Genomic DNA, 21690 nt, shown 5'->3' with positions numbered 1-21690 from the left:
GTTTAATGGGAGGCAATGTCGTGCCCTCTATGATGCAGTAAATAAACAAATGGATTAGCAATATATATAATTAGTTAATGTTAATATAAATTAGGTTGATTAATTAAAGAAACATGCATATGTGACGAAGGCTGTCTGCAACAGTGGGAGTTGCCGAGGCCGCCGGCAGACCGTCGCTGTCGCGGACCAACATCTTTACCGGAAAAGGGCCGCTTGGTTGGATGCCTGACGTGGCCCCCCTGGGCCCCACTGTCACCCCAGCATTGCAGCCGAGACTACGTGTCGGGCCCCCACCTTGTCCCCTCCCCGTTTTTTACATTTCAATCCGCCCGCGTCCTCTTTCAATGCACGTTTATTTGCTGCGCTGACGTGTCATCCTTGCTCCCCTATATATATCCGCAATCCTGGGTACACCACCACCACCACCACCATCTCTCCTTGACAAATTAAAGAAATAGCTCTCTCTCTAGAAATAAAGATTGTGTTAGTAAGTAATGGCGGTTGAGTCGATTTTGTCGTCTCCCTTGGGCCCTCCGGCATGCGAAAAGGACGCAAAGGCCCTTCAGTTCATCGAGGAGATGACACGCAACGCCGACTCCGTTCAGGAGAATGTGCTGGCGCAGATCCTTGCCCGCAATGCCGACACCGAGTATCTGAAGAGCTTCAATCTCGACGGAGCCACCGATCGTCACACCTTCAAATCCAAAATCCCCATGGTCACCTACGAAGATCTCCACCCCCTGATCCAGAGAATCGCGGACGGCGATCGCTCCCCCATTCTATCTTCTCACCCCGTCTCCGAATTCCTCACCAGCTCTGGAACTTCAGCTGGTGAGCGAAAACTCATGCCGACTATCAAAGAGGAATTGGACCGTCGCCAGCTTCTCTACAGCCTTCTCATGCCCGTTATGAACCTGTGAGTATTTTCCACAATTTCAACCATCTCCTATTTTTTCAAATATATTTTGGGTGATGAATAAGAAAATGCATGTGTTAATGAAACAGATACGTGAGCGGACTAGACAAAGGCAAGGGGCTCTACTTCTTGTTCATCAAGTCGGAGACAAAGACACCGAGCGGGCTGGTGGCCCGACCCGTCCTCACCAGCTACTACAAGAGCGACCACTTCAAAACCCGACCCCACGACCCCTACAACGTCTACACCAGCCCCAACGAGGCCATCCTCTGCCCCGACTCCTTCCAAAGCATGTACACCCAGATGCTCTGCGGCCTCTACGACCGCCACCACGTCCTCCGCGTCGGCGCCGTCTTCGCCTCCGGCCTCCTCCGCGCCATCCGCTTCCTCCAGCTCAACTGGAACCAGCTCGCCCAAGACATCCGGGCCGGGTCACTCAACCCCAAGGTCACCGACCCGTCCATCCGCCACTGCATGACCCGGATTCTCCGACCCGACCCGGAACTCGCCGATTTCATCGTCTCGGAGTGCTCCGAGGACAACTGGGAGCGGATCATCACGAGAATCTGGCCCAACACAAAATACCTGGATGTGATCGTGACCGGCGCCATGGCGCAGTACATTCCGACGCTGGATTACTACAGCGGCGGGCTGCCGAAGGCGTGCACGATGTACGCCTCGTCGGAGTGCTACTTCGGGCTGAACCTGAACCCGATGTGCAACCCGTCGGAGGTATCCTACACCATCATGCCAAACATGGCCTACTTCGAGTTCCTGCCCCACGACAACAACAAAAGCAAAAACAACTCGGCGGCGCGGCTGGTGGACCTGGCTGACGTGGAGGTGGGGAGGGAGTACGAGCTGGTGATCACGACGTACGCGGGGCTGTCGAGGTACCGCGTGGGCGACATCCTGCGGGTGACGGGGTTCCACAACGCGGCGCCGCAGTTCCAGTTCGTGCGGAGGAAGAACGTGCTGCTGAGCATCGACGCGGACAAGACGGACGAGGCGGAGCTGCAGGCCGCGGTGGAAAGGGCGTCGAGGCTGCTGAGCACGACGAGCGTGGTGGAGTACACGAGCTACGCAGACACGGCCACCATCCCGGGGCACTACGTGGTGTATTGGGAGCTGCTGGGTGGGGCCCCCGAAGGAGGCGTGCTGGAGAGGTGCTGTTTGGAGATGGAGGAGGCGATGAACTCGGTGTACCGCCAGTGCAGGGTGGCGGACGGGTCCATCGGGCCGCTGGAGATAAGAGTGGTGCGGAACGGCACGTTTGAGGAGCTCATGGACTACGCAATCTCGAGGGGCGCGTCGATCAACCAGTACAAGGTGCCGAGGTGCGTGAGCTTCACGCCCATCATGGAGCTTCTCGACTCGCGAGTCGTCTCCACGCACTTCAGCCCTTCCCTGCCGCACTGGGGACCACACCGACGCCGGTAGGGCGGCCATCACAAGTCAATTAATGCTCATTTTTCTCTTTGGGGATTTTTGTACTAATTGTGATTACGTTTGTAAAGTAGAAAGCGATGGTAGGTTCAGTTAACATGTGAAAGAGATGTAATCTGGGTTTCTTCAATGCACTCAACTGTTTCTTCCGTCCAAGCAACGATTATGGTGACACCCAGATACTCCTTTTTCAAAAGACGAATAATAATGTTCTTCATTTATCTTATCATTATTGTTACTCAAATCTTGATTAAAAATGGAACATGTTATTAACTAAATTGCGTTTCATGAATGAAATTGTATAGCTGGATTTCTTAGTTTTCCCCAAAATGGGGGTTTTATTTTCACTACGGAGTATATCATTATCATTTATCAAAAATCAAATGTTCAAATGCATTTTTATTGTGCATCACTATAGCCACTCACATGTTGTATCTATTTTCTTCTTCACTTGCATTTTATTTATATAACACCAACTTTGTGCATCGCTTAAAACATATTACTTTTCTCCAAATGAAATATTACTTTTCACTTAAGAACATATTAAAACAAAAAATTTATAATATAAATTTATATTTATAAAATAAAGAGCGCGATCGCTTCCGCAACAGGAACCACTGCACATCTCACGGCGTTCTCCCCGCCTGGAACGATCCTCTCGCCCATCTTGATTCCTAGTGCCCCCTCCCCACTGCTAGCAAATGACTACTCCCTCCGTCCCAATTCACTTTTTACCATTTTGGATAATGAACCTCATATTCCACTAACTCACATTTTATTATAAAACTAGGACCCACATTTCATTAACTTTTTTAACTCACTTTTCATTATATTTCTTAAAACTCGTGTCCGGTCAAAGTGATACTAAACTATCTAGGATGCAGGGAGTATTAAATTATAGCATATGCATTTTAAGGATGAAATGAAATAAATTTTTTGTGAGCTGATAAAATTGGCTTTGTGCATGCCATGCTTTAAACATAGTACCATATAAAGTTTTTCATTTACATTACATTTAAATCGTCGCATAACTTTACATATTTAAGCATGAAACTTCTGCAGAACAGACCCAAATTAAACCTTCTAATTGAACTTATAGTAGTATTAAATTTCCAACATATTTGCGAGTACTGCATACTAGGCTACTAGCATGAGTACTAGACTACTAGTGCACCCAACATGGGTTGTTATTGAAATTGAAATTGAAATTAAAAATTGATTTGTTAATAAAATTGAGTAGAACTCTACTAGTATTATTTCCTAGTCGTCTTTAGGTCACCTACTACTCCATAGTTTAGACTTTCACATCTAACTTTAAATTTTTTTTATTTCTCGACTTGACATGATGTTGGACATTCATAGTAATTAGTAGGAATTATGCCACTATAATAAGTCTCCTCATATGTAATGATATTCCAAAAACTATGGATAAATTTATGAAGTGCAAGGTAAAACATATCTCGTAAGTAAGCACATATAAAATGTGATTCACCTTGCCACTGACTTACCAATGAATTGCAGACAAAGCAAAATAAATTAAAGGTTTATGTCAATGACTGCTGGGTAAAATTAAAACTAATTACAGTTAAGATAAGGCCACGTTTGGTTGCCCGGATTCTGGCAGGGAAAGTAATTTGATTCCTCAATTTTTAAATTCCAATGTTTGTTTGATTTTTAAAGAAATTAGGAAAGTAATCAGAATCCTAAAAATGTGGAAAGTTGGGCAAAATACGCGGATTATGATTCCCTAGCCTAACCCAATTATTCTTTTTCCAAATCTGAGGATTTTAAAAGATAGCAAAAAATATACGCAAAAAAATTCCTCTCTTCTCTTCTATTTATTTGCGGTTCTTTTCTATTCTCCACACTTTCACTTTTGATTTGCAGTCAGTCAAATTTCTGCCCAAATTCTCTTCAATAACAAGTAAGATTTTTGCTTCTTATCAAGAAATTTATGATTTATATTCTAGGTTTCTACAATTTTTTGTGCACTGAGTCGTATATATGCATATGAGTCGTATATATGCATATGACTGCTTCTGTTTTGTATTTTCATATATGCACGTATATTTGTATTGTACTATGTATATAAAATGTGTTATGTCCGTGAGATCTTATGGTGTATAGCTTTTAAATGTCACAAATTTTCAATTCAGATTATTCTTTGTGAATATGTGCAAGCTATTGTTGTAGTTCTAATTATTTATTCTTATCAGCTTTATATTAGGCTTGTTTAGAAATAATTTTGTTTTAGTTTTTAAAAATTGTTATGTCTAGCTTTAATTTCTCAGGGTCTCTTGGGAAGGATGATGAAAGTAAAATCAAATTTGGGAAAACATCTTTTCCTTCTAATTAGTACATATGAAGAGAATGGATACATTGAAGCTAATGATGCTTATGATTAGAGCTATTGTTGCACATCACTATCGAAAATATTATTTAAAGACCCCATATTCCGTAAGTGAGATTGACCGATCACGTTACATTCACAGACTGATCTATGAGAGTGATACCACATGTCATGAACAATTACGTATGGATAGATATACATTTAGGCGCCTAGTTCACATGCTTGGAACTATTGGACGACTAAGACCTACGAATAACCTGACAGTTGATGAGCAAGTTGCTATATTTTTGTACATCCTAGCCCATCATCAAAAGAATCGTACAATGAAAACTAATTTCATGCGGTCAGGTGAAACAATTAGTAGGTATTTCAATAGGGTACTCAATGCGGTTCTTAGGCTTCAAGGTCATTTACTAAAAGCTCCCTCCTCTATACCTGAGGATTCAATTGATGCGAAATGGAAATGGTTTAAGGTATCCTAAAAACACCTTCTTTTTCATTATATAAACAAATATCTTTAATATTGATTGAGTTAAAATTGTAGAATTGCATAGGAGCTCTTGATGGTACCCACATTGAAGTGAAAGTATCCGAGGTTGATAAACCTAGATATCGCAATAGAAAAGGTCATACTTCTACAAATGTTTTAGGAGTATGTTCACAAGACATGCAATTTATATATGTACTTGCGGGTTGGGAAGGCTCAGCGGCAGATGGTAGAGTGCTTCGAGATGCTTTAAGTAGAAGAAATGGGTTACCAATACAAGATGGTACGTAGCTAGACACTTTTAAAATTTTAATTCAATATATATGAATAATCTAATCAATAAATTTTTAAAATTAGGTTACTACTATTTAGTGGATGCGGGTTACACAAATGGCAAAGGCTTTCTTGCTCCTTTTAGAGGGCAAAGATATCATCTTAGTGAATGGAGGAATGGGCGTCAACCAACAACTCCAGAAGAATTTTTTAATATGAAGCACGCATCAGCTAGAAATGTTATTGAGAGGTGCTTTGGTATGCTAAAGATGCGCTGGGGCATTATTAGGAATCCAAATTTTTATCCAATCAAGCAACAAGGAAGAATTATAATGGCATGTTGTCTTCTTCAAAATCACATTAGAGAACATATGCCAGTTGATCCTATTGAAAATGATTATGGTGACAATTTGCGAAATGAAGAAGAGGCTATTGGACTAGATGGAGAATCAATTACTTCTGTTGAACCAACTCAAGAGTGGACAAATTGGAGATATAATTTAGCTAATGAAATGTTTAGTCAGTGGATGGAAAGTAGACATGTTGCTTGATATTAGTATTTTATTTTTTTCTTTCATAATATCTGAATTTACAAGTGGCAATCTGACATTTTGTGTTGATTGAGGTTATTAATATCTTTTTGTTGATTTATCCGATAAATTCTTTTAGCTTTCAGTTTGATTTTTTTTTATCTTTTATATCATAACATGTATGTTAGTTTCTAGTATATTTGCTCATGTTTGATATCAAGAATCTCAGTATCTTGCTTCTTTGGTGTTTTTTATTTATGTTTGAAGCTCATTCATATAAGAGAATTGTACAGTACTTGTTTCTATCAATTTTTCAGATGGCTCGCCGAGGAAAGAGTAATCATGTATGGACTATTGAAGAAGATGCAAAACTCGTAGAATCCATTGTTGAGTTGAAGAGGAGTAAGAATTGGGATGGTGAAAGTGGAAGTGGGTTGAGGAAAGGTTATCAAAAGGAGTTGGAAAAAATATTACAAGAAAAGCTTCCAGGTAATGGTCTTAAAGAAAAGCCACACATCGAATCTCGTTGTAAGTTACTGAAAAAACAATATCATGCTATCTATGATGTACGTGCTAATGGAGAATTGAGTGGCTTTGGCTGGGATGATGAAAGAAAATGTGTTACTGCAAGTGCGGATGTTTGGGATGATTATTTGAAGGTAAAAATTTGTATATTTCTTATTCCATTTTTATTTATTTGTTGCATGACGAAATATTATAATGAAATTGTGTTATTGTGTGTAGAGCCATCCAGATTGTACTTTCATGAAAAACAAGTCTTTCCCTTACTTTGATCAACTATCAATTGTATGGGGTAAAGATAGAGCTGCTGGATTACATGCTGAAGTTCCAGTAGATGTAGTCGAGGAATTAGATAGAGAAGAAAATGTAGATCAAGTAGATGGAGAATCTGGTGAAGATGGTGTACCTTCATTAACTACACCTCGCGACGAAGGAACTTCAAAAAGACTTGATCGTAAGAGGAGAAGAAGTTCAGATGGTTTCATATCAAGTTTGGAGCGAATGACTAATGTGCTTGCTGCGCATATGGATAAGTCGAATGATCAAATGAACAAGATTCTGGAAAGTGTTACCGGAGGTGACAAAGAGAAAAAAGACAATCGTCGTATGCTTTATGAGAAATTGCAAGAGATTGAAGCGTTAACTGATTCTCAGAGACAAAAAGCTGCAATGAAACTTGTTCGAGATCCTGATTTATTAGATTACTTTTTCACTCTTCATGATGAAGGGGCGAAAAAGATGTTTCTAATAGAACTATTAGGATGAAATTACTTTTTTACGTTTTTGCTACCGGACTAGACTTCTTCAATTTCATGTTATTGACTATCTAAACATTATTTGCTTTTTTAATTATATTCAATCCGTGTTTTTTTAAAAGTAATTTTTGTATTGTATTTTCTATATTTTCATAAATTTATTAGATGCATGTAATGAGAATTATATTTAATTAGCATTATTGATATTAGAAGGATGATATATATATATATATATATATATATTTTGATTAATTGTTGTAGTTTTTAGTTTAGTATAAAGTTAATATAAAATTCAAAATCTTGACGTTTTCCAAACACTGGAAAGTAAAATTATTGGGAATCATATTACTAGGAATCACTTTCCTGGAAATTACTTTCCCTGACAACTTTTCTTTCCATTACTTTCCTGACAACCAAACATGCCCTAAGTAGTTTTCCCACTTTCCCAAGAAGAAGAAGAAAGATTGCGCCAATTAAAAAAAAAAAAAAACCAAGAGTGTGCAACAATTTAATTAGTAATGTGAATACGTACTAATCAATTTTTTTATTAATAAGCTATTAACACCAAGTTATATCACACACATAAAATACAGATTCTAAGAAGAATTGATAAAAAAAATAATATTACTATAGTTTTTATCATTAAAGTATCTAGATTAAAATTTAAATTCAAAATTTGTTTAATTAGTTCATTACTACCGAAATTGAAAGGAAAATCGAGAGAATTTTTTTTTTCAGATCCACATGTTATTATTGTGAAATTATTCTTTAATTAAAGAAATGTATATATGATATATGTATTGTGTTAGTTGTCAAATAAACTATATTCCCATATTTTTTTTGGTAAATTAGACTTTAATTAGTAGATATTTTTTGGACAGTGAATTTTTTTGAATTGTGGTTGTTTTTAAATTTGCATTTTTTTGGATAAAGTCTTAACTTTCCATCTAATATGGAGTATATAACATTAACATTTCATTATAAAATTTAAAGCCAAATTTACTTCTGGAGCTAGAAACATAAATTTCTGCACAAAGTATTCACAAAACATAGACAGTAGTAGTACGATTTATTCATTGTCCACTAAATATCAACACTTGATATCATATTCATCATTTTATTCGACATAATTTTAAAATAAAAAAGCAAAACACGAAGGATGAATCTCCACAAATGATCTTAGTGCAATTTAACCGACATAAGGAGCGGTAACGACGTAACCACAGGCGTCTACCCAAACCCTGACGCGGTTACAATTGATTTCCTTGGTAGTAGGAGTTCCTTCCAGTATAATTAACGCCTTTACATACTTATTCTCACTCTCTATCACCTCCGCGGCCTCTTCGCCCTTCTTCCCCACCAACTCCGGCCATGCTTCCTTCCCTATACCTACATTCACATTAAAACCAAATAGTCTTAATTTAATCTCAAGACTCAAGTTATGTATACAAAAATTCTGGAATAAAAATATTAGTAGATAGTATTAAAATGTTGTTCTTGCCTGGACAAAATGATGGAAAATCTAGAATTGATTGCATGCTTGATTTCTTTTTGAGTGAATTAGATGAAATTGGTTGATGATGTTGGATTCTACATACTTCACACCATATATATAGAGCGAGAGAGGGGATTGCACGTTTAAAATGAAATTTGAAAAATGGGGCCATTGCAATTTTTTATTTAATATTTAGGGGATTATAATTTTCAAATTTGATTGTTATGAATTTATGTGGAGATGCGTACTATATCATCCAAACTTTCACTGTCACTTCTAAGTAGCCCTCGATCCTTCACATACATAAATTTGTCCTTATCCTCTTATAAAAAATCTAGTGTGAGAATTAAATAAAAAAAAAAGGTGACTACTAATTTACATGAACTAGCCATTAAAACCTAATTATATTACTCAATTAATTAAGCAAATTATTGATTTCATTGAATCCACACTCAGTGGATATAATAATAAGTCAGTTAACTACGATCTCAATAATACTCCAGTTAAATAGTACTCCCTCCGTCCGCGAATAGGAGTCCCGGTTGGCCATTTTCATCCGTCCGCCATTAGAAGTCCCGGTTAGACATTTTATCTTGGGAGTATAAAAAATGACCCCACTTTTCCCTTAATTTAGAAGCTGCAATTAATTTTAATCCAATTGCAAATAATAATATAAATGGGTCTCACATTCCACTATCACACACTTAAATTATTACACTCAAACTTTTCTTAAAACCCACACCCAACTCAACTGGGACTCCTATTCGCGGACGGAGGGAGTACTCCCTCCGTCCCGCTTTAGCAGTCTCATTGACTTTTCTGCCCTCTTTTTGTAAAAATAATAAAAAATAGTTAAAGTGGAGAAATGGTAAAGTAAGAGAGACAATAATTTAGAATAAGACTCTTCTCTATATTATTCTCTCTCTTAATTTATCATTTCTCCTTTTTAACTAATTTTTATCATTTTTACAAAAAGAGGGCAGACAAGTCAATGGGACTGCTAAAGCGGGACGGAGTGAGTATTATTGAATGAAATTTCGAGTAATATTCCAGTTGCAAGTTTAATTCAGATTTTTATGCCAAATAAAATAAGAAAACAAAACATACATTGTTTTATTCTGCACTAAAGTTCGTAATTAATGCATATTTTTATTTTCTCTTTTCATTCAGACGATGAATAAGGGTAGTTTTCCATATACTCATATAACGACTCGAACTTTCAACTTATTGGATGAATGTGCGGTTCGTTTGGAAAATTCCTACCTCTCTATCTCTGAGATGTTTGATTAAACAATACGGGTCTGAATTCATCTTTGGGGAGTACTAATGGTTAAAAAAGCATATCTGCATATCATATTTATTACTAGTATTTTTAATAATTAGAGACTATCGAGTAAAATGAAGGCTGTATATAAAATTAGCCTTTAATTATAGAAATGCTTTTTTGTATTGGGTTTGTTAACTCTCAAATGAATTTTATTACCTTCCTTGGAAAATTAGACTTAATTCCCAAATCAAAGGATATTGTCTATATTTTTTGGACAGTGGTTTTTGTCGAACAAACTAGTTCGATGTGTCTAGACAAAACTGTTAGAATTTTTGGACTTCCACATTACTAATGTAATGTGTATGACTATCTTTCAGTTGCCCAATTAAAATGATCCAATAAAAATTAAGGTTTGGGCTAAAGTGTATTTAATTGTTATGAAAATAAGTGTAGATGCCATAAAGTGATTTTCTATTTGATGAGGGACCGAATAGAAAATAAAGAGGTTTATATTTAATATAAATATAAGCTAGGGTTATGGTCCCCAATGTCAGAAGAACGTTCAATATCTCTGTATTCTCTCGGCAGACTATTGCGAAGAATGTCTCTGATCGTTTGGAAGATCCATAGCCGTTGCAAAGCAATTCTGCCTTTCAATTCGTTATGGATCAAGGTACGCTTCCACTCTATAGTTTCTGCTCCTTCTCCGTCGTTCTTGGTTAATCATCATAGAGAGCTTTTAAGTAATTGTTCATTCAATTATTCCAACAAGTGGTATCAGAGCCACTCTATTGATGATTCTCTGAGAATTGGAAAAGGAGAATTAAGGTTTTTTGTTCTCGTTTATATTTGGATTTCAAGAAATTAAATTTCTTGATATTAGGGTTTGTGATTTCGGTGATATAATTCTCTGTCAAAACTTTGGAATAGAATGAATTATGCAATATCCTAGTTAAATACGACCGCCGCTTTTAAGAAACAGGAACAATTTGAGTATGAATTTATAATCCATGTAGGGGTGGGTAGGTAAGGTATACCTTACCGAAACCACCATACCGTATACCTTACCGTAAATACGGTATGCGAAAAAGTCATACCTTTACCTTACCAAAGTTTTCGGTATACCGAACTTCGGTATACCTTATTTTCGGTATGACAAATTTCCATACCGATACCGTACCTCATTTTCGGTATACCGTACCGAAGTTCGGTATACCTTACTTTTGCGGTATACCTGACTTTCAACATCAATTAAAATAGAAAATTAGAGTTTTTAAAATATTATTTATAGTTTATAATTTTAAAAATAACTTAAATATTATTTATTCATAATTATATTTATATTTCACAATAGATTTATAATTTAAAAAAATATAAAATATATTTTATATACAATTGTGTTTATATTATTGTGGTATATACCTTAATTTACGGTATATACCTTAGTTTACGGTATATACCGAATTTCGGTATGCAGCGGTATACCTCGGTATTTGAAAATTCATATCGTTACCTTACCGCAATCTTTCGGTAAGGTATCATACCATACCGAAAGTCACGGTATACCAAAAATTCGGTATTTTTGGTATTTTTTCGGTACGATAAGACCGGTTTTTTTGGTATTTCGGTATTTTTTCCCAGCCCTAAATCCATGTTATGCACATGTCGTGAATTTCCTTTGTTGAATAAATTGAGTTTTTCAATTCAAGGTTATTTGTTTGTCACACATACCCGTAATTTTCTTACAGTTGTATTAAGATTAAAGTTTCCTTATTACATGTGTTTTACTGCCGCCACATATTTAGGAACAGTGAATTGAGATCATTATGCATACCAAGAATTTACTTTTGCTTGATGATTTTACAATTTGTGGTGGATGTTTGGTAAAGTATTCACGACAGAATTATTGATGTGGATGTTTCTTTATTTTGGTATGCAAATCAATATTTTATAAAGTATTTGGTTTGCTTTTGTGGTAGAGGAATATCTTTTATTTCCATGAAAGAATTGATGAATTGATTTATCAATTCAAGTTTGTACGTATTGATGTACACCTATTGAGGTTGTTCTAGTGATGAACTGAATTTTCAATTTATAGTGTTATGTGCGCAAAAGCATGTATAATTTATTATTGAGGATGAGATTTTCGTTTAGCAAGAATTTCATTTGGAGAATTTGAGTTTTGGTTCTTGCTTATTAAGGTAAATCCATGAAATTTAGGGTTTGTGTTTCATGCATTTGTTTGGTTATTTATTTTGATGTTGTGTTTGCTTGTTATGTTCGTTGGTTACGATCTTGGGAACATCAAAATTCAGAATTTTTGTAGATTTTGTGGAAAAATTGAAATTGGAAAAGTAAACGGAATCCCATTAGGAGTCAGCAATTTGCGATTTGCTGGGGAGCTTCTGGAATGGCTGTCAGGATTCAGTGACTCTCTGAGTTCACGAGGTACATGAACCCAGTGACTCATTGGCTAGCCATTGTATTCCAGAAAGTTATTAATGACTCGCTTGCGAGCGTTTATATTCAGGTTTAAGTTTTATTTTTAAATTCAAATTTTTGGGTACATCTCATGTTCCTTATTTTCTACTAATGAGGGTGTATTTTAATGCGGATATTAGTCGGCCAAAAGGAAGATTAATATTTGGCACGAAATACACATATACTTATGGTAATAAATACGTGACAATTATTCAGTTTTCTTGTGAGAAGTGTGATGCCAAAAGGTGGACACTACTTAACAGGATCTTATTGTAAGTATTTAACCACTTTAAGGAGGTTGCCATTTACAAGTTCATATTACTGTCAAAAGACTTTATATGGATGTTGTGCTCGGTACCTCGTAATGTTTTACTAATGTTCAAAGTAGATTAGTCGAAGCAAGACGTTGCAAAAGTAACCTCTCTTGTCTAGATTTCTTTATTGCGAATGTTAGGACTATATGTGTATATGTATTTTAATGCAGATATTAGTCGGCCAAAAGGAAGATTAATGTTTGGCACGAAATACATATATACCTGTGGTGATAAATATGTGATTATTATTCAGTGTTCATGTGAGTAGTGTGATGCCAAAAGGTGGACATTACTTGACCAGATCTTATTGTCAATGTTTGATCACTACAATGAGGTTACCAATTACAAGTTCATATTACTGTCAAAAGACTTGATATGGATGTTGTGCCGGTACCTCGAGATGTTACCTTCTTATTTTGATTTTATTATGTGAGCATGACAACTATTTTGGTTTTGTTCTCTATTCAGTTATGATGTCTGCTTCTGTAGTTTCTTCCAACATGAACATATGTTAGTGTTGAATGGGTCAAATTTTAAGGATTGTAAAGATTATATTTTGATTGCTCTGGGTTGCATGGATCTGGATTACGCGCTAAGGATTGAGATCCTACTTCTCTTACGGACGTAGTACTTCTTATCGAAGGAGAAACTACGAGAAGTAGGAATACTCGAATCGTGTAAGTCTACTGATCATTGGGTTTAGCATCCCAAAAGCCTTTCGAGGCACTGCATCTGAGTATATCACTAAGGATAGTGAATACCTTGCCAAAGTTAAGGAACGTTTTGTGAAAAATGATAAGATTGAGACAAGCGGGTTTGATCTCAATAAAGTATATAAGGGCAAGTGCAACATAAGGGAGCACATTATGAAAATGTCTCACGTTGCTTCACTCAAGCTTGAATTCTAAAGACTTGTTTTCGCATTTGGTTTAACACATCTGGTCAGTATCTCAAGAAACAAAGTAAAGGGCATTAAGAGAAAATGTATTGAGAATGTTGCTATGGATAAGGGTTCATCACAAAAGAAATAACATAAGGTAATGATAGTTGTTTCTTTTGTGGTAAACATGGATATAAAAGGAAGAATTGTAAATATCACGCATCGCGTGCAAAAGAAGTTACAATTCTTGTTTTGGTATGTTATGAAGTTAATTTGGCTTTAGTCCCTAATGATATTTAATGGGTAGATTTTGGTGCTACTACTCACATAAGGTTATCAATGCAAATGCTGTTTGAGCTGCCGAAAGTTAATTGGTGTTGAAAGATACATCATAAGTGTGATATGATAAATCGGTGGAAGTATAGGCTATTGGGCATTGTAAATTGTTATTAAATATTGGAATTTTTCTGATTTTGAAGGATACTTTATTGTACTGTATTTTAGACAAAATTTGGTTTCTATTTCTGCTTTGGACAAATTTGGTTTTTCTTGTTCATTCAGAAATAGTTAAGTTCTTCCTTCAAATAATTCGAGTATTGTGGGCACTGTTTCTTAAGTGCATATAACAGTCTTTGTATGCTCGATTATGTTATTTCATATTCAGAAGCTTTACATGTTGAATCAAATGGGACTAAGCAAATTAAATGATGAAAATTTGGTTAATTTATGACACAAGTGTTTTGGTTATATCTTAAAATAAAGGATTGTGAGACTTGTGTCAGATGTTGTATTGAATACACTTATCTTTTCAGAACTTGATTTGTGTGTTTAATATATCGAAGGAAAGCAGACCAAACTTAAGAAATTAGGTGCCAATAGAGCTATACATTTTAGAATTGATATATACGGACATTTGTGGTTCATTCACTTCGGTTTCTTGGAATGATCAACAATATTTTATATCATTCATAAATGAATATTCTTGTTTTGGGCACCTACATTTAATCTATTAAAAGTCTGAGGCTTTAGACAAGTTCAAAATATTCAGGGTTGATGTTGAGCTCCAACTCAACAAAGGCATTAAGAAAGTCAAATCTGACCGTGGTGGCGAATACTACGATAGAAATGACTGCTCAAGTGAATAATGTCAAATACCTTTTGTCTTCTATTTGGAAGAGTGTGGGATCATCCTTTTGTACACCATGCCGGGATCGCCTAGCATAAGTGGTGTAGCTAAAAGACGAAATAAAACTCTTAAAGAAATGTGAAGGAGTATGATTTATCATTCTTCCTTGTTGCATTCGCTTTAGGGAGAGACATTAAAGATTGTAGCATATATTCTCACTTTGGTCTTCCAGAAAAATTTAGGGGTTTTTGAATTTTTTGATCCCACAAAAGGAACTAATTTTTGGGACGAGAAATATAGTATACCTTGAGGATGTTGAGTTTGGGGGGAAGAATGTGTTAAGGAACATTACTTTTGAGGAGGAGTCTGTATAGACACCTACTACTGCTTCTGACAATGATCAGGTATCAATTACTATCATTGAAGAAGAACCATATTAAGAACCTCAAGATCATATTGTTGTAAACATTCAATCTCATGCGGATGATATCATTTAAAGTCAATGTTAACAACCTCAATTAAGACTCTCGTCAATGGTACCACAAATTTTATGAAGTAGTTCTTTAATTTGGATTCAGAAAGAATGCTATTGATGGTTGTGTGTATCACAAGTTCAGTGGGAGCAAATGCATCTTCTTTTGTACTTGGAAATCGAAAGAAATAATTTTCGACTGTCACAGAATGGATATAGTGAAAAGGTGCGTAAAGTATTACAAACCTAGTCTCATTCAGTGCCCTAAGATAAATCTTGAGATTTAGAAAATGCAGAAGATTCCATATGCTTCGGTGATTGGGAGCCTAATGTGTGCTCAAGTGTGTATTAGACCCAATTTGGTTTTAATTGTTTATATGTTGGGCAGATATTTCAATAACCCGATATGGATCATTAAGAAGCAGCAAAACGGGTTATGAGATATTTATCGAGAACTAAGCATTACATGCTCGCATACATAAAATCAGATTATTTGGAGAGATCTTTAGGCATTTTGATTCTGATTTTATTAGATGCTAATACAGTATAGGATCCATTTTAGGTTACGTGTGTCTGTTGGCTGTAGAGCCATTTCGTGGAGAAGTGTTGAGCAAACACTTGTAGCTACTTCTGCCATGACAACAGAATTTGTAACTTGTTCTGGGACATCTTGTTAATGAATATGACTATGAAATTTTGTCACTAGGCTGCATATTGTAAGGTATTGAAAGACCACTTAAGTTATGTTGTGACAATAACTCTGCAGTATTATATTCTAAAGCAACAGGAGCTTCCTGGTTGTTAAATAAAGGGTTCGGAATGGACAAATATATATAGTGCATAAGGGAATGGATTTGATGATTACAAATCCAGTCATTAAGGGACTATCACCCAGGGTCTTTCAGGAGGGGCTTGTAGCCTAAATGGGTGTTATGTTGTTTAAGGGTACTTCCGTTCAGTGGGAGTAGTTTTGATTATTGCTCTATATAGTTTTTTTTGAACATGTAGTTATAAAACTCATGTTACTCTCTGCAGAAATAAAGTATTATGTTTTGTCCATTAATTTTGGTTTGATCTCACTTTAGGAGGACTAGATGGAAATAGGCATGTATGATCACCTTGCATGGAATTTCCATGCTACACTCCATAATTGATCTGTTGTTGATTTTATTTGCATATGTGATTACTGATGGGTTTAATCATGAAAAAATATGTTGACTGCTCCTTTAGTCCTATGTAGATATGGTTGATAATAAGATTGTTTGAAATACACTATGTGATAGCACTTTTGAGCGCTCACTCGGTTTGTACGCATTTATTTGGTGTTAAGTGTTGCCCAAGTGGGAGATTGTTAATTTTTGGGCTTCCACATGACTAATTTAATGTGTATGGCTATCTTTCAGTTGCCCAATTAAAGTGATCCAATAAAAATTAAGGTTTGGGCTAAAGTGTATTTAATTGTTATGAAAATAAGTGTAGATGCCATAAAGTGATTTTCTATTTGATGAGGGACCGAATAGAAAATAAAGGGGTTTATATTTAATATAAATATAAGTTAGGGTTATGGTCCCCAGATGTCAGAAGAACGTTCAATATCTCTGTATTCTCTCGGCAGACTATTGCGAAGAATGTCTCTGATCGTTTGGAAGATCCATAGCCGCTGCAAAGCAATTCCGCCTTTCAATTCGTTATGGATCAAGGTACGCTTCCACTCTATAGTTCATGCTCCTTCTCCATCGTTCTTGATTAATCATCATAGAGAGCTTTTAAGTAATTGTTCATTCAATTATTCCAACAAAAACTATAACTAATTTAATGAAAGAAACTCATTCCATATTGGGTTAATTTAATTCAAAAACTCACTTATAGCTACGCTTTTGCAAATAATTTGGATCGCATTTTATTTGTTAAAAGAAAACATTAATACTCACAAAATAATTTTAACCTTTTCTTCTTCATTAGGGTTTTCGAATTTTAACGAGTGCATATTTAATGTAACTTTTTCATTATAATTTCGACCCGTCAAATTTTTCCGGACCCAAATGTGTGGCGAATAAGTATTTCCGAAAACTTGAAGTGCGTGTACACTGCAACAAAGAAATACAGTAAAAGAAAAAAGCAAGTACGATTCATTTATCGGGCTTTTATAGCAATACAATGAGGTAGCGTATACTTGACATGAGATCCATCACTTTATTCGACATATACTTTAAAAATAAAAAGGAAACAGAAAAGATGGATCTTTTGAATTTATAATAGTACACACTTTAACCAATATAGGGAATGCGAATGACGTTTCCACACTCGTTCACCACAACCCAGACGCGGTCGCAGCGGAAATCCAAGGGAATGGGAGTTCCATCTTTTATAATCGTCGCTTTCACAAATTTATTCTCGCTCTCAATCATCGCCACCGCCTCTTCCCCGTTCTTCATCAACAACTCCGGCCAGGAAGTCTTCCCTATACATACATTCATGATAAAATTTACTACTAAATATTTCATCTCAACTTATATATAGAGAGACATTAAATAAAACAGATGTAGATTGTTCTTACCTGGACATATTAATTGATCTATTATTGATTGCATCTTGCTTCTTGCTTGATTGAACTGTAGTAGATGATTAATGATGGTATATTTGCACAGACTCCACACTACATTATTTATAGAGATAAGTAGATAGAAATAGAGAAATGCATGTTTATAATGATTTTTCACGTTTAAATTGGAATTTGAAAAATGGGACCATGGCTATTTTTCATCATCATTTTACAATATTGCTTGCTATGAATTTATGAGGAGATAAATTTTCCAAATTCTTGCTCCTTCACACACAAATTTGATCTTATCCTTTCTTATATATATAAAAAATCAATAGTGTGTCCATTGTACAAAGTCTAGAAGAGAAATTTGAAATTTCTCAACTTTTCTAGTTCAGTTATATAATTAAGTGTCTGCGTTAATACATTTACATTTTATATTTGTACAAATGGGCGCACTCTTGATTTTTTATGAGAAAAAAGATGAGATCAAACTCTAATTACTTAAGCTCTAACATAAACTTTTGATTTTTAGAGAAAGCATAGTTGAATTAAATTTTATCCTGAAATCACACATATATTACCATGCATAATCATCGTGGGACAAGTTTCATTGTGCCGAAGTTCGTAACCAATCATCGTGGGACAAGTTTCTTCATTCATCCTTTATGCTAACTCGAATAAAAATGCATTACTTGAAGGAGAAGCTGTTTACCAGTTAAACTACTCCGCTACGACAATGCGAATATGAGTATGAATTCATATTTGGGCCACGGGGAATTGAATATATTTTTATACCGGTAAGGATCTCCTCATCCAATTTTTATGCTCCATTCTTAAGCCACTAATGTAAAATTGACACATAGAATTTATTTATATATATATAAAAAAGCATGATCCATGAATCTGCCGCCCTTAATCAACCAAATCAAAACAATATTTCCATGAAACTGCCGCGCTTAATCAGCGCCAAAATATCAAAACAAATTGCTAAAGCCACTAATTTCACTGCTACTGTCTATGTATAGAAGAACTACACCATACAATCAATTACTTCCATTAAAGAATCACTATTTCTAGATTATTTTTCCACAAAGCAGCAACTGAAAATTTCAAATATACTCCAACCAAGCAGCAAAAAAAATGAAATCATGAAATTACCATAAAAACTTAAAAATGGTTCACAGCAAACTAATTGAGTTCGTCAATCCTTTTCTAGTTCAAGCTCAAACACAATTGGTCTTTAGTGCATGAAAATTTCAAAAATAGCAAAACAATAATCCAGATAATTTGCTCTTCTTCATTCCAAGCAAGCTTGCATCTCTTTCTACACCAAATTTATGATGTATTATGAGGATCAAAAGCAGTGTATGTTAAGTTCCAATAGTCATCATTGATGAGCACATTCCCTTCAGATTCCCGCCTAGAAGAAGCATGTTCCACACCACTCTCCTGCGTAGAAGAAGCATGTTCCACACCACTCTTTATTGCTTTTGGTTTCCGTTTTTTACTAATAGCTTGTTCCAAAGCATTCTTCGGTCTCTTACATGTTTTGTATGTAACCTTTCCTTTAGGTTTCAAGCCTTTAATTTGATTTTCATCGCAGTCACCTTCGGTTGCAACATCTCCGACCTTCTTTGCCTCAACAACAACACTTTTTCCCTTCTCTACCATTCCATCAATGTTGTTTCCCATTTTCAAGAGACATTCCATGGCATAAGCATAACTATCTTCACTTTCGGCTGCCTTGCCTGCCAATTGTATGAATGAATTACATAACTCTTTATATCGCTGTTTCTTTCGGGTTTTTTCATCAACAACGACAGCTCCTTCCTTGCAAACTCTTGTCATCCCGCTCTTAGCATGTTTGGTCCATCGCTTTAAGATATATTCATCGGGTATTCGAATGACATTCATTAATGTAAAGACTTTTAAACTATGTGAGCATAAAATACCCGAGAATTCAAACTTTCTACAGCTGCAAGAAATGGAACCTTCAATGGAATCATATGTGACAATATGTTCATAAGCCCGATCAAGAGGTCTAACCTTATATATTCTTGAACTTCCAAGTTGACTCTCACTCTCAATCTTGCTTTCGAATGCCTTCCTCAACTCCTCATTAAATAATGCAAATATCTTGTGTGTATATATGGCAGCTCCATGCTTTAGTATTTCTAATGGAAAAGTCATGACAGGAGAACTTTGAGCATTTTTGAAATCTTCTGCAGCTTCTTTCTCGCGTCGATCATCTATCAACCTTTGAAAATGATGGAACACCTCAACAATGTTGTTTTTGTAATTTACATAATGTTTCACAACAGCATTCATGCACTCACTTCGTTGAGTTGTAATGATATCAGCGCAAAATGTATTTCTTCCATACACCAATGCCCATTTTTCCCTTAGAGAAAACATTATTGTCAGCCACTGATTATCTTGCAAGTTGTATTTCTCTAACATTTCATTCCAAGCCCCGAGGAATTCCGATTCTTCTTCAAAGTCGTATACACAACAACTAAAATCAGCTGCAAATGTGTTCTTAAAACTCGAAAAAACACTTGAAAGATGGATCACTGCATTCTGAAAAATGTGCCAAACACACAAGCGATGGTAAGTAGAAGGCCACTTGGAAGCTAAAGCAGCGCTCATTGCTTGATCTTGATCTGTTAAGATAGTCTTTGGTCGTTTTCCCATCATGGCATCTTCAAATGCACTAAACAACCACTCAAAGGTTTCAATTGTTTCGTCGTATAATAATGCTGCACCAAACACAATTGTTTGTTTGTGATGATTTACGCCGACGAATAAAGCAATTGGTCTACCATCTCGATGTTTTCTATAGGTAGTATCAAAGCAAACTACATCACCAAAATGACCAAAATCTTGTATCATTCTACCATCGGTCCAAAATATATTGGTAATTAGATCTTCCACGTCCAACTGTATTGCATAGTAAAAGTGTGGATCCTCACTTTTCATCATTTGTAAAGATTGTAACACACCTCCACAATCGCCTTGTTTAATCTCCGAAGTCCTCTTAGTTCTCAAATAATTCTTCAAATCAATATGAGTGAAACCAAGATGTTGAATTCCACCAGATTCTTTTGCCATTACATCCAGAATTTTCTTTGGAGGCAACCCACAACTTTGAGCAACATCAACTTGAGTTTGTTGAACATTAGACATTTCCCGGAAACATCTAAACATGTAAGATTGTTCCGGATCACACAAATCATGATTGTGTTCTTCAACAAATTTCACAATATGACACTTTCCACTGTACCTAGAGTTGATTTTCAACATAGCCTTACATCCGCACCTAATTTCAGGATGAGGTTTCTTCACTGTAACAGCTCGACTGTCTGTTGCTCTAAAACCTTCTTTACCGCAACAAAAGCTTATGTCCAAAAGCTTGCCTGTAATTGGATCCTTATGAGCAGATTTTTTTCGAGTTCCAAATCCTGTTGCTTTAGCATATTTCATATAAAAATCATATGCCTCAACTTCGTTTTTGAACTCCATTCCTATATTAGGAATAAAGTCTTGTGATATAGTATCATCCATACCTGCAAATAAAAAATGAAGGTAAACAGTAACAACATCAACTTCTTTAATACATATTAAAGAAAACTACTTAGTTAGGATCTTGATTTTATGTTTAAAAGACTGTAGATACACATCTGTAACGAGAAATCAGAAAAAAAAAATATTCTAACATAACTCATTTAACGTGAGATCAGAAAAAAAATTGCAAAGTTTTTACCTTTTTGGATGCTTCTAAACAATTACTTGTGAATTGTTTTTACCGAATGGTATATTGTGAGCTTCAAC

General features: G+C 35.7%; 3 protein-coding genes across 5 annotated transcripts; 2 read left to right on the top strand and 1 right to left on the bottom strand.

Moving 5' to 3' along the window:
• Positions 1 to 427: 427 nt before the first annotated feature.
• Positions 428 to 2588, top strand: LOC125192186 (probable indole-3-acetic acid-amido synthetase GH3.1). Its single transcript, XM_048089701.1, has 2 exons — positions 428 to 916; positions 1006 to 2588. The coding sequence occupies exons 1-2, from the start codon at positions 495 to 497 to the stop codon at positions 2354 to 2356; spliced, it is 1773 nt and encodes a 590-aa protein (XP_047945658.1). The 5' UTR covers positions 428 to 494; the 3' UTR covers positions 2357 to 2588.
• Positions 2589 to 4241: 1653 nt separating this feature from the next.
• Positions 4242 to 7339, top strand: LOC125197470 (uncharacterized protein At2g29880-like). Of its 3 annotated transcripts, XM_048096220.1 has the most exons (4): positions 5334 to 5482; positions 5557 to 6491; positions 6585 to 6661; positions 6747 to 7339. In XM_048096220.1, exons 2-4 carry the CDS (start codon positions 6209 to 6211, stop codon positions 7287 to 7289), a joined length of 903 nt encoding a protein of 300 aa, XP_047952177.1. In that variant the 5' UTR covers positions 5334 to 5482; positions 5557 to 6208; the 3' UTR covers positions 7290 to 7339. The 3 variants fall into 3 exon arrangements, with proteins under 3 accessions (XP_047952178.1, XP_047952177.1, XP_047952176.1); XM_048096221.1 differs by lacking the exon at positions 5334 to 5482 and adding an exon at positions 4242 to 4286 and having other exon boundaries at positions 6320 to 6661; XM_048096219.1 differs by having other exon boundaries at positions 5557 to 6661.
• Positions 7340 to 19194: 11855 nt separating this feature from the next.
• LOC125194801 (protein FAR1-RELATED SEQUENCE 5-like) lies at positions 19195 to 21381 on the bottom strand. The gene has a single exon (XM_048093023.1). It carries the CDS (start codon positions 21379 to 21381, stop codon positions 19195 to 19197), a length of 2187 nt encoding a protein of 728 aa, XP_047948980.1.
• Between the last annotated feature and the right edge of the window lie 309 nt (positions 21382 to 21690).

This window comes from Salvia hispanica, chromosome 6 (genome assembly GCF_023119035.1).
Source record: "Salvia hispanica cultivar TCC Black 2014 chromosome 6, UniMelb_Shisp_WGS_1.0, whole genome shotgun sequence".
Taxonomy (NCBI): Eukaryota; Viridiplantae; Streptophyta; class Magnoliopsida; order Lamiales; family Lamiaceae; genus Salvia; species Salvia hispanica.
Note: the sequence above shows the minus strand (reverse complement) of the source record. Positions and strands in the feature narration are given on the sequence as shown.

What these genes read in the sequence shown, in the direction of transcription:
- LOC125192186 (XM_048089701.1), top strand. Translation starts at nt 495, where the DNA reads ATGGCGGTTGAGTCGATTTTGTCGTCTCCCTTGGGCCCTCCGGCATGC. An exon ending in CTCATGCCCGTTATGAACCT is followed by an intron (nt 917 to 1,005) that starts GTGAGTATTTTC and finishes TTAATGAAACAG; the next exon opens with ATACGTGAGCGGACTAGACA.
- LOC125197470 (XM_048096219.1), top strand. Translation starts at nt 6,209, where the DNA reads ATGTTTGATATCAAGAATCTCAGTATCTTGCTTCTTTGGTGTTTTTTA. An exon ending in TTTGGGATGATTATTTGAAG is followed by an intron (nt 6,662 to 6,746) that starts GTAAAAATTTGT and finishes TATTGTGTGTAG; the next exon opens with AGCCATCCAGATTGTACTTT.
- LOC125194801 (XM_048093023.1), bottom strand. Translation starts at nt 21,381, where the DNA reads ATGGAGTTCAAAAACGAAGTTGAGGCATATGATTTTTATATGAAATAT.